Below are 13,199 nucleotides of genomic sequence, written 5' to 3' on the forward strand. Positions count from 1 at the left end.
GTACATGTGGGGGTTGCCTAGTTGATAGGGAATCCCCACAGGTAATCAAGCTGGCTAGCAGCCGTAAATCATGCAGCTATGTCAACAAAAACTAAATCTCCGAGCAGTCAGAAATACTCAGAGACCACCCGAGCGTGCTCGGGAAAACCCGAGCAATGAGTATACTCGCTCATCACTAGTTAGCTTCAAAACAGTCATTTCTGGGTCCTGCTTTGCCCCATCTATTTTGAGGTCTGCTGAAACATAGTGAGGTGAATTGCAAGAGTTAAGGACCATCCTTATTGGGTACATGGTAGAATGGCCTTTACACTTTTTTTGATAAAAAAAGTTTCAACTAAGTACCCTATGTTATTTACAAGTGTTATTATCACTTTTTATTAATTTACGGTACTTACTCCAGGATATTTATTATTTTGTTTTTACCCTAGGTTCTATATGGTTATGGGTTGTCTTTCTGATCAAAATGATAAGTTACTGTATATACAGTACTTTATGTATCTCAGGACCCCAAAAAGAAAGATGTTTGAAAGATGTAAAAATCGAGTGATTTCTGTGAAGGAACTTTCTATTCAAAGTGGTAGAAATTTTTTTTTTTTATTAATAGTGATTAAACTTTTTTAAATTCATTTTTTTTAAATCGATTTGAAAAGGAAAAAACATTTTTATGTTCTAAGAAACTTGTTAAAATTTTGGAAATTTATCTTGTGTTCAGTGAGCTATTGATTAAAATCTTACTTCTCAAAGGGGGTGTACTCATTTATGCTGAACATTATACATGCAATTTTATACAAACAATTTTTAGAACTATTTATGTATTACCTTCACTTTTTTTTATTTCCACTTTCACCTTCTTCAGACGTTTCAGCATGCCTCTGAGGTCAGTGACGCCGTACTGAAAAGCAATTTTTTCATACTCGCTGGGTTTTGCTTTTTTTAATATTTCCCAGACATCTGGAGGAATTCCTTCTGGTGTCTCTTCATCTTTTTTCTTTTCTTCTCTGGGAAAGGAATAATATTTAATGCAGCATGATGTTTTAATAAGTCATAAAAAAATAAATTCTTAAAATTTACAAGAAAGAAAATATGAAAAAGAAAACAAAAAGAAGAGTCAAATCCTGATTTATTGACGCTCTCCAGTGAATGTCAATATATCCAATAAATTTACACAGCTCAAAGGGTTGAGCTACGTATTTTATAGTTTCACGCTGTTTTTCGAACAAAATACATTTATTCATTTCATTTACTAAAGAGAAGTTGTGATATCAAACTCAACTCAAGGGCAGGAGCGGCGCTGTTTCCAAAAGAAAACATTCCCGTTGATCAAATCCAGTACATACCATAGAAAGTTCTTTGGGCTAAAATCTGGATACATAGTGACGTATTTATGAAGACTGATGTTTTATATGAAGAATGAGGCTCGTACACCCAACCTTAATAATCAGAAGAGTGCTATCTGTTGTTTTGACAGATGGCACTCTTCCCTGGGTTATTCTATGGGGCTGTACAAATGTCTGATTTTTTTCCTCCTACCCATTCAGTCTAAGGTAAAAGTTGCAGCCTTCATGAGTTGCCTCCGATAATCGGATGGCACTCGCCCATTCATGTCTGTGGGTCTAAGGAAAACATTAAAGCACATTTGGATGTTTGAGTGCAGTCTGATTTTCATAGAAACATTGAATGCAGAAGATGAATTTTTTTCTCATTCTTCTCATCCGAGAAAATTGGATCACATTATGATGAAGTACTGATTAGCATAATTGGATCAATTTTCTCGAATGAAAAAAAAAATCGTTCGTCTGACCCCAGCCTTAATGAATGTGGCACATCTTCCAGTTGTCGTGCAGTAGCGTCAGAACTGTACTCCGATCATGTGTTTGGCGCATTTATGTCGTAATTGGTGCCAATTTTGTAACATAAGTTATGATGAATTTGTCTGGCCGTTCTTGGCCATTTCCCCTCCAGTTAAGCTCTACCAAGTTTTTGAAAAGTGGGTGAAACTGGTGTGAAATGCTAAGTCACAACATTTTTACGAAAATTTTTCACAATTTCTGGCATAATCAGTTTGATGACTCAGCTCTTGAGTGGCCGTCGTAATACGTTTCTGTTTGGATTTATGTGGTCATACACATGGTTGTATTACAGCTGACAGTTCTTTTCCCTAGAAGCCTTTTGTGCCTCTAGAGACAAATAAATATACTTTTCTTGTCTGAGTTATAAAGAAGAAAACTGGCATGGTCATTCAAATTCAGTATGTATGAGCCTGACAATGAATTTTGAAATTTTAAAAAATACAATTTATGTGAACCGAACATTAAAATTGCAAAGTTCTAAAACATGTAATACTTTAGGATTGTTTTTGTCTCCATTTTCATCCTCCTCACAATACATAAGGCTAGTATTAAGCTGCCGTCACACAGTCAGTATTTGGTCAGTATTTTACATCAGTATTTGTAAGCCAAAACCAGGAGTGGGTGATAAATGTAGAAGTGGTGCATATGTTTTTATTATACTTTTCCTCTATTTGTTCCACTCCTGATTTTGGCTTACAAATACTGATGTAAAATACTGACCAAATACTGCTAGTGTGACGGCAGCCTTAAAGATGAGCAGATCTATTGAAATTCGAAGACTTTGTTGAATTTTCCCCAAATATTTGATTTCAGGCAAATACATTTCAATTCTGGAAAGCTTCTGATAGCTCAGAAAATACAGGTATGGAACAGAAATGAAAGATAGGAGGAAACCCTGCTGACCAAAAGACATTGTACACTATAGAACAGAGCGAAAGAGAGAGGACACTGTTGACCATAAGACCTTACGCTCTACAGGAAAGAGAGGGGATTCCACTGATCAGGGCCGGCGGCAGCACCCGGCCTACCAGGGCAAGTGCCGGGGCCCTGACGAGACAGGGGGGCCCACTCACACAGTCATAGAGCCATCTGGCTGCTTTAACCCTTTCTACCCTTTCAATTTGCGCTGGCACAAGCATCTTCTCACTGTCAGTGCAGGGCCAGGCACACATAGGGGTTAACTGGACACAGCCAGCGTGACATTGTGGGCGGAGAGTTCTCCTGCTCTGAATCTCCTGGCTGTGTGCACTGCTGAACTTATCGGAGGAGACGGAACTCCTACCAGCACCTGAGTGAGTGCAATGCTATATTGCTGTATGTTCTGACAGTCTGGGACTGGGTGACCTGGGGCGGCCATGGGCTGGGCGGCTGCAGCTGATATATATATATATATATATAGATACTACAGCAGCCGCCCAGCACAGCTTGTATAGATACAGTGTATATAATATATATACAGGACAGGTGCTGGGGGCCTGGGCTGGGCGGCTGTTGAAGTATATACACTGCACAGTACCACTCCTCCTGTATATATACACTGTACAGTACCACTCCTCCTGTATATATACACTGCACAGTACCACTCCTCCTGTATATATACACTGCACAGTACCACTCCTCCTGTATATATACACTGTACAGTACCACTCCTCCTGTATATATACACTGTACAGTACCACTCCTCCTGTATATATACACTGTACAGTACCACTCCTCCTGTATATATACACTGCACAGTACCACTCCTCCTGTATATATACACTGCACAGTACCACTCCTCCTGTATATATACACTGTACAGTACCACTCCTCCTGTATATATACACTGTACAGTACCACTCCTCCTGTATATATACACTGTACAGTACCACTCCTCCTGTATATATACACTGTACAGTACCACTCCTCCTGTATATATACACTGTACAGTACCACTCCTCCTGTATATATACACTGTACAGTACCACTCCTCCTGTATATATACACTGTACAGTACCACTCCTCCTGTATATATACACTGCACAGTACCACTCCTCCTGTATATATACACTGCACAGTACCACTCCTCCTGTATATTTACACTGCACAGTACCCCTCCTCCTGTATATATACACTGTACAGTACCACTCCTCCTGTATATATACACTGCACAGTACCACTCCTCCTGTATATATACACTGCACAGTACCACTCCTCCTGTATATATACACTGCACAGTACCACTCCTCCTGTATATTTACACTGCACAGTACCACTCCTCCTGTATATATACACCGCACAGTACCTCTCCCCTGTATATATACACCGCACAGTACCACTCCTCCTGTTCTGTATATATACACTGCAGAATTTACAATAGCTTTCACTCATGTAAGAAGTGAAATCTGGCATTGTACTATACCTATATTTCTCTGCTGTATCTGGGCATCATGAATCGTGGTATGTGTTAAAGGGGGGGGGGGGGGCCCACTGAGACTCTTTCGCCCGGGGCCCTCAAAAACCTGGAGCCGGCCCTGCCACTGATCACCAGAGCTTTCTCTGTACAGTAGAGAGAAAAATGACCCAGCTGACCATAAGAGCTTACACTCTACAGGAGAAAGAGAGGGCCTGCTGACCATAAGAGCTTACACTCTACAGGAGAAAGAGAGGACCCCGCTGACCATAAGAGTTTACAATCTATGAGAGAGAGGATTCTGCTGATCCTAAGAGCTTACAGTACAGGTGACAGAGAGAATCTTGTTGAACATAAGACCTTACACTTTACAGAAAAGAGAGTACACCGCTGACCATAAGAGCTTACACCCTACAGGACAGAGAGGACCCCGCTGACCATAAGAGCTTACACTCTACAGCAGGGAGAAAGGACCCACTGACCATAAGAGCTTACACACTACTGGAGAGAGAGAAGATCCCACTGACCATAAGAGCTTACACTCTGCAGAAAGAGAGAGAGAGGACCCCACTGACCATAAGATGTTACACTCTACAGGAGAGAGAGGACCCCAAGGACCATAAGAGCTTACACTCTACAGGAGAGAAAGAGGATCTTGCTGACCATAAGAGCTTACACTCTACAGGAGAGAGAGGACTCCGCTGACCATAAGAGCTTACACTCTACAGGAGAGAGAGGACCCCGCTGACCATAAGAGCTTATACTCTACAGGAGACACAGAATCCTGCTGACCATAAGAAATTACACTCTACAGTAAAGAGGGAGGACCCCACTGACCATAGGAGCTTACACTCTACAGGAGAGAGTGTGGACCCCACTGACCAGAAAAACTTATACTCTACATTAGAGAGACAGGACCCCACTGACTATAAGAGCTTACACTCTACTGGAGAGAGAAATGGCCCCACTGACCATAAGAACTATTACTCTGCAGGAGAGAAAGCCTTACCTAGTGACTCTGGAGATGTAAAACAACTGTACTGTACAAGCTGTGCTCTGCTGAGACCCGCTGATATGTGACAGTTCCAGTACCGATCAGCACTGTACAATGTGTGATCATCCGCTAGATGTCATAACTGAAGGTCATTATTGGAGGCCCGTATTGGAGGCTTGCTCTCTGATGCTTCAGCAGTGTGAGAAATTGTGCCCGGTGAGAGTTTTTTGTGAACTGCGAATTGAATCTCAAAATGTTCAAATTCACGTGAATCTGCAAATTTCAGGAAATTCGATGCAATCTTGATACTCCATAGATTGATCCACTCATCTCTAGCTAGTATGCTCATATTTCCTCCTCTTAGAAAATCTTTAATCATTCCATGCTTTTATCCTTTTTTTTATTAGCATTAATGTTATTCAAAATGTAAGATGACCATTTCTTGGGGGGTTGTCCACCCCCAATTTTTTTTCTTACAACTATCTAACATGAGAAATGTAACTATCTTAGTGATTAGTAATACTATGATGTATCACATACTTGATCATCTGCCCAGTCTGGATTGAATCATTCTGTTATCAATTAAACAATCTACATCATCCCATCGCTATCATCCCAAGTATCAAGCATTTTGGCAACATTATCAAGGGATGAATAAGTGAATCATTAATCATTTGTCTCTTATGCCCAGAAATGTTTGCGGCGCCATTAACTTTGATCAATATGTTTTCTAAAGAATACAACATTTCTAAGGGAATTCTCACACAAGAAGAAAATAAACACTAACTATAGATACCTTCACTTTTTTATTAGTCTCCTGCAATTTCTGCACAATACGTAAAAAATCATTCTTGTAGAAATTTTGCATTGAACACTTTGGTTCATTTACAGCTGACCAGTTACTTTTTTTGGCTGATGATGACCATCTGAAGACACAAATACAGCTAATAAGGGTTAATAATTTTTTCTGAAGCCAGGGCAAAGCATAGAGGCTGCTGCAGCAGCCAATAGTTCTGTGGATACTAAAGACACGCCCCAGAGGATCCTGTAAGCAACGCCTTCTTAGTAAAGAGCATAAAACTTTTGCTCCTCCTGAAAAAATAATAAAAAAATGGAATACTCAGGTGAGCAGTAGGCATAATATAAGAGTTTTCTTTCTTTAGGTTATAATATCACTCTTTTAGTAACGGTGACTGTTAGATAAATGATGAATAAACTTTAAAACTAACAATTATATTTGTGGTTTATTTTATATGATTGTCTTGCCCAATTTTTTGAAGAGCACTCATATTTCTGAAGTTGACTGTACAACTGTATGATAAAGAGTGAAGACAAGTTATCACAAACTCGGGTCTACACGCAACCAGTGGTGAATTATTATGAAGGTAATCAAAACTCAGGGCTCCAAGGCTAAACCTCTGACCAGGTTGCCCCCATTTTAATCTTGAACATGGACTTGTCAGGAGATGAGTGAATTTTTTTAATTTTCAACTGTCCATGGAAGTCACTGGGGTAAGGGATTGGATGGGTGAGAGGTAGACAGTGGGTAATGAATTAGAGGTTGACAGTCTCACTAATGGGTTGACATCATTTTATGCAAATTGTGAATTTAATTGCGTGCTAATTGGAACACTTCCCAATGTGAGAAACATCGCACATTGTTGTAAAAGAGAGAGATGCGCCACTGATGAAGGTCCACTACTTGGACAGTTTTGGATGCAACTACTAATAAAGCTTTAATCCATTATTCTTCAGAATGCCAAGTCTTACATTCATTATTTTACGGGATTGGGTTCTACTGGGCACCCAATTGCCAGAAGTGCCATGATCTACTCTACAAATAACTAAAGCAATTGTTACCATCCACCTCTTGTGTCTCCCCTTTTCCTCATAGATTGTAAGCTTGCGAGCAGCAGGGCCCTCATTCCTCCTGGTATCTGTTTTGAACTGTGATTTCTGTTATGCTGTAATGTCTGTTGTCTGTATAAGTCCCCTCTATAAGTTGTAAAGCGCTGCGGAATATGTTGGCGCTATATAAATAAAATTATTATTATTATTATTATTATTACTAGGTATTGTTCCTCCTTTGTGGCTATCTTCCATGACTTTCACCATTCTTATTATGTATTTCAGACACTTTGGCCATGATTTATCAAGTCCAGCGTTTTTTACGCCAGTCTTGATGAGGAAGCATTCTGAATTTAAAAGCTCAACGCCTCATAGGGAACCTGTCATCAATTTTTGAGCCTATGAAGAATTGCACCACCTTTAACTGCTCTTGTGCTGCATCCCACTGATGTGTCAATCAGCTCCCAACTCCCCCTGTATACCCCCCCAAAACACCATTTGGTATGCTCCCGCCTTGCATGTTAATGAGGTCCGGTCTGATGGGTGTCCTCGCTGAGTCATCTGTGCCTCCTCTCTGCTCCTAATCGCATCCTCCTGCTTAGACTAATGTTGATACGTCATCCACATAGCGAACCGAGATATCGTGCCTGTTCAGTAGACTCACAGGACTGTGAACAGAGCATAAAAGAGCAATACACATCGGACCGGACCACCCTTATTTACAAACAGCATATCAAGTGGTATTATTTGGGGTACACAAAGGGAGTTAAGAGCTGATAGATACGTTTGTGGGATGCAGCACAGGAGCAGTTAAAGGTGGTGCCATTTGTTCATAGGTTTAAAAACTGGTTTCCATTTAATGGATCAGTAGCATCTGTAAAGTGTCTACAATCACTTTGCCACAAATCTTTCTCCAGTCAGGAACTGGAGTAACACTTTCAGTGTCAGGTATGCCAGTGCTCATCAAGGATTAGATGAGTTGTAGCATTACTCCCCTCATTTTGGAAGAAATGGACAAAACTGGTGTGTAAACACCAAAAATTGCAAACTTTTTGTACAACTCCATCCTGCGCAAATATTTTGCAACTTTCTAATAAAATTTTGGTGAATAAGTGCGAATTTTCAGGTAACAAGGCAAGGCTTGGCATGAAAAGTGCAAATTTCTGCCACAAAGTAAGCCAAATAATAGCCTAGACAGTAGACAGTTTAAAAATTTATCAAAGAAAATGAACCACTAAAACCTGACCCAATATAAGATGGTGACATCTGAGAATTGGACAGTATTGATAAATATGCCCCATTCGCTTCTTTATAACATGGACTATGGGTCTATGGTTACCTTTTCTTGAGCAGTGCACTGAAGTCGAGCTCTCCGGCATTCTCATCCTTCTGTTCACCTCTAGAAATGATTTAAGATAATGCAAAATGTCATGTCAGAAGATGAGCGTAGGAAGTGACATAATTATTATGATGTAGATGTACACTTACGTCCTTTTGAAAGACTGCAAAATACTTCCTCCTTCTTCTGCCGCTGCCGCTGCTGCTGAAAAGGGATTTATGAAAATTTCACTGTCAGTAGATGATTCCGTTGCAAAATTGCAGACATTGTGGGAGAATTAACTGTTTTATTTAAGACGTTTAGTTTGTATTTGCCAGCTTCACCAAATTTTTTCCAAACATTCGATCCACCGCTTCATGACTCATGAGTATCTGATGAGCGGAATATGTCTCTAGAGTTGTTGCTCATTGTTTTTACTCCATATTTTTAATGCTGAAGTGTGTACTCTATCACTTTGGTAACACCCTAACATGGCTGCTGCATTCCCTGCTCCAGCATTCATAGTGGCTCTTGTAGTCCCTCCTGATTAACAGAGCTATACCATGTAATATGATCGCTGCAAGGCATTATGGAGATCCCTGCATGGCCGTGCCTGAGATCATGTTTGTCATTTTTAGCTGATGCAATCTTCACCAATGTGTAAAATGATGACGGGCATCTTTTTTTTGCGATATCGCAATTGTTCATATTCACCGGAGCCTGTTATTTTGATAAATCTCAATACTAAGTCAATTTACATCAAGTTGGTTCTGTCATCTTTAGGACACATGTATAGCATATTGCTTAATATGTAGGGTTACATACCTTCCACGTCAATATTAAAAGAAACGCTATCACATTTGTCTTTGGAAACCACTTCACATCTGTATCCACCTGCATCTGCTGCAATGGCCTTCAGAATCTTCAGCTCAAAATGGTATATCTATGTAAAAAGGTATTACATCAGTATCCGATAACCACATCTGCATCTCCTCTCGCAAGACAACCCTCTCTTTACCAATACTGTCTGTTGGGACTGTGCAATAAGGGAGGACAAAGTAGTCTTTTGAGTTCCACTTATATTATCATCTTACCTTCTTCTCCTTCTCATTAGTTTCTTTAAACTGGAACCGAGTGCCACTTTTGCTTCCCAGTTCCAGCCATTTGCCTTTGAACCACTTAATTGATGGCTTCACAGCCAACTGGCTTGCATCAACACTTGCATTTAGAAAAATATCCTTCCCTGTAAAGGAAAATAAAAATGTTTTAAATTAAATATGTTGTTAATCTTCGCCATAGTTTCTTCTATATTATGTTCATCTTCAGATAAATACGCATGTTCATCTGCACGAAACAGATTTCCTATGCTTCCTACTACTACAGCTTATACCTGTGCCTTTAATGGAACCTATCACCATATTTTCCCAATATAAAGTATGGCCATCACCTTTATACCCTTTTTTACAGAATTTTGGTAGGCTGCATGTAAATCCTCAATCCCATCTGTAGATCCCCAAAAAAGACCTTATTATGCCCACAGATGATATTGTCTGGTCCAATGGGCGTCTCTGGTCTTGATTCGGCGTCTCTGGTCTTGATCCGGCATCTCCTCTTTTTTCCCAATTGCCGTCCTCCTGCTCTGATTTATGCTAATGATGAGTCCTACATCATCCACATAGTGTCCCCCAATCGCACTCCAGCACAGACGCACTTCTCTCTGCTCTGATGAGGGTAAAGCAAAGTATTGTAATGCGCATGCGCTGGAAAAGGCCAACGAGTGCCGATGACCTGGAAGTAATGCCAGTGCATGCGCACTACAGTATGCAGTATGGAGGACACTTTTGTCTCCTTTCCAGCCACAACCTGTTTTTTAGCTCGATCAAAATATATAGTTTTATTTTCGTCTGGCCCAAAAATGGATAGAAATTGAATTAATTTTTTTAAAACTTTGAAATCGATGGGAAACAGATCAAAATGGATGGTCTTCATTTATGTCGTCCGTTAATGGATTTATCTTTTAGCACTGTGCATTCCCAAAACACCAGAGGTGTTCCGAGATACCGCTAGGAAAAAACAGATCCATTTTAAATGGTACAAACATGGATGCAGAACCGAAATACTACAGCCTGATTCATCACATGCATTTTTTAAAGTTACTTTTCTTTTTTTGTCTTGTGGGATTACTTGCCATTTTTGGTGCCAAATTCATCAAAATGGCGCCTGCAATTCATAAATTCGGTGCCAAGTAAAAAATGGCATTTCTTCCTGTCTTGAAATTTTTTTTTTGTGACTCTTGGCATGAAAAGTCATACATTGGTGCTAAAAGTTGAAAAAATGGTGCCAAAATGTTGGCATACTCAAAAATACATCAAGAGGAGACTGCAAATTTTGCAATTTTTTTTTTAAAAAGTCTCAATCACTGAATCAGGCTAAACTATTTGGAATTGCTATACTCAGATATACAATAGACATAAAAAAGTGCAACTAGAATAATGAATAGGTTTCAAACTAAAAAAAACCTCACAAAACTAGAGCAGAAACAAGTTTGGGTCAAAATGTCCATTTGAAAACTTGATGGATTTATTTAAAGAAAAAAGAAAAATTTTGGTTTCCATTTTGCATCCATTTTCGTTCCATTTGTTAGGCATGTGTTTGTTTTTTTAAATTACTTACAAAATCAAGGACAACTGGATTTCTGAATAGCACCCTACATTTTTTTGTTACTCACTGGAGTCAAGAACTTGTCACTTGTAATTAAAGGAAAACATTGACCAAAATTAGGTCAACATTAGACACAGGCATTCTTTGCTATATTTGGTTTAATCTTTCGTACCACACTTACCGGCTTCAACTGTTAGATTTTCTGGTGCTTTAATAAATAATCCTGCAAGTTCAGGGGCACGTTCTTCAGGATTTGTGTCTAGAAGTCAAACAAAAACATTATTATGAGATTCTATATTTATTCTTGGAATTACGTTGATAAACTCTGGTTGGAAAATGGGACTTAATTCCCATTCTTCCTAAACTCATACTATAGAAACTCTTAGGTTGTATCAACCTTTGGTTTCTCAGTGATACTTTTCCTGACCTCAAAATATGTTTTTAGGTTTTGATAAATTAAAATCGGAATTTAGATAAGTTACATATTTCAATCGGCAAATGGCACCGATTTCCCAAATTCAGTATCAGTCCTAGTTGCCCCCTGAAATTTTTACTTCTGCTTATGCTTGGTATAGGACAGAGTAGAGTGTGTCGTTGGCGTACTAGCTCACTTAGATAGCTATGTCATGATATGTACTTTTGCCCTGTCCTGTATTTGAATAATATGCCATTTGATGTATGTAACTGTTCTCTGGTTTCTATTAGCAGTAATTTATGCATTTTCTTGTGCTGGGAGTTCACCTGTAACAATATGTCTCCTTCCCCCAATACTTGCAGCCCTAAGCTATAATGTAATTAAGCTTTGTCAACACCACTAGTGAAAGAATAGCCATTCTTCCTCACAGCAGGTGGCTAGTCAAATGTACATACTAGATAGACTAAGCGGAGCCGACTAGTCTAGAATCTTCTGGTGGATCCAACCATTGAATAGAAGGTGTGACTCCTACCCCCCTTCATGGGCGGATCCCAGGAGCTCAGACAATCCATTCTTATTTTTGAGATCAGATGTGAGTTGACCCTTAAAGGAGAAGGAGTGGGGATTCTTAGCTGAGGCAAGACCCCACGTCCATCTGTGACTGCGGAAGCGAACGGGGCGAGACTTGAGCTGAGGACATATCTCGTCGTTTGTGAGATTGTTTTGGGATCCCTTGGACTCGTGTGGACTATTGCTTTGTTAGCTGGCACAAGGATTATCGGGAGGTGCCCCCGAATCTGTTCCGTTGGACTAATTGTGGACTCTGTAGATCTACCTGCATGTGTTGTTCCAGCGTTCTTGATAATAAATCTGTTGAATCATCCCTTGGCCTGTTGTCCCTTCTTGCTCTGCCGTACACCCCATCACAAACTGGTTGGCAGCAGAGGGATCAGAGCAGAAGGAATGGAGGACAATGGCCCAACATCGGGAACCAGCACCGCAGAGTACAAGAACTGGACTTTGGGGAGCCTACAATCAAAGGCCCGTGAAGTAGGAGTCAATTTTAAAGGACTCTCCAAGGAGCAGCTAATTGAGGCTTTGGAAGGAGTTCGCCTGCAAGATGACGCTGAGGAAGGATCCTCACAGCAAATGGAGGAAAGACTGCAGCCGGAGGTAAATACCCAAAAAAGTCAGTGGGTTGTGTGGTATGAGGAGGAGTTGGCATTGCTGGGAGAAGAGGCCACCATAGACGATAAGAGGGATGCCATTCACAGAGCTCGGGAGAGAGAGGCCATTCACAGAGCCAAGGAGAGGGAGGCCATTCATAGAGCTCATGAGATGGCATTGCTGGAGAGGCAGATCGCTTTGGAAGCAGCTAGAATCTCCAGACAGACTGTAACCTCAGCATCCACCATGAGGGAACTCCCCAGAGTGTCCCGCAAAGAGTTTAAGCCCTTTAATGAGGCTGCAGGCAACATTGAGGGCTTCTTCCAGGACTTTGAGCATCAGTGTCGATTAATGGAAGTCCCAGAAAGGGAGCGAGTCCGACATCTTGTGCGGCTCTTAGAGGGTGGAGCTGCCGAAGCCTATAGAGCTATGGACCCTCGGGGGAACCTTGAGTATGCGGAGATTAAACAGACTATTCTAGAATATTATGCTGTGACGCCAGACACTTACAGGACTCAGTTCCGTACTTTAGCCTGTGATGGGGAAGTGTCTTT

At 40.4% G+C, this 13,199-nt stretch overlaps 1 protein-coding gene across 4 annotated transcripts in view; it reads right to left on the reverse strand.

Moving 5' to 3' along the window:
- MYBPC2 (myosin binding protein C2) overlaps positions 1-13,199 on the reverse strand; it is a 137,983-nt gene that overhangs the window by 51,844 nt on the left and 72,940 nt on the right. For 2 of the 4 annotated variants that reach the window (XM_077259631.1, XM_077259628.1), the window contains 6 exons: positions 11,245-11,322; positions 9,497-9,645; positions 9,228-9,345; positions 8,573-8,624; positions 8,424-8,483; positions 820-998 (listed from right to left, as the gene is read on the reverse strand). In XM_077259631.1, the coding sequence (XP_077115746.1) occupies positions 820-998; positions 8,424-8,483; positions 8,573-8,624; positions 9,228-9,345; positions 9,497-9,645; positions 11,245-11,322 (636 nt within the window). Of the gene's footprint in view, positions 1-819; positions 999-8,423; positions 8,484-8,572; positions 8,628-9,227; positions 9,346-9,496; positions 9,646-11,244; positions 11,323-13,199 lie in introns of all 4 variants that reach the window. The other 2 variants (XM_077259630.1, XM_077259627.1) reach the window with 1 other exon arrangement.

This window comes from Ranitomeya variabilis, chromosome 4, assembly GCF_051348905.1.
Source record: "Ranitomeya variabilis isolate aRanVar5 chromosome 4, aRanVar5.hap1, whole genome shotgun sequence".
Lineage (NCBI taxonomy): Eukaryota > Metazoa > Chordata > Amphibia > Anura > Dendrobatidae > Ranitomeya > Ranitomeya variabilis.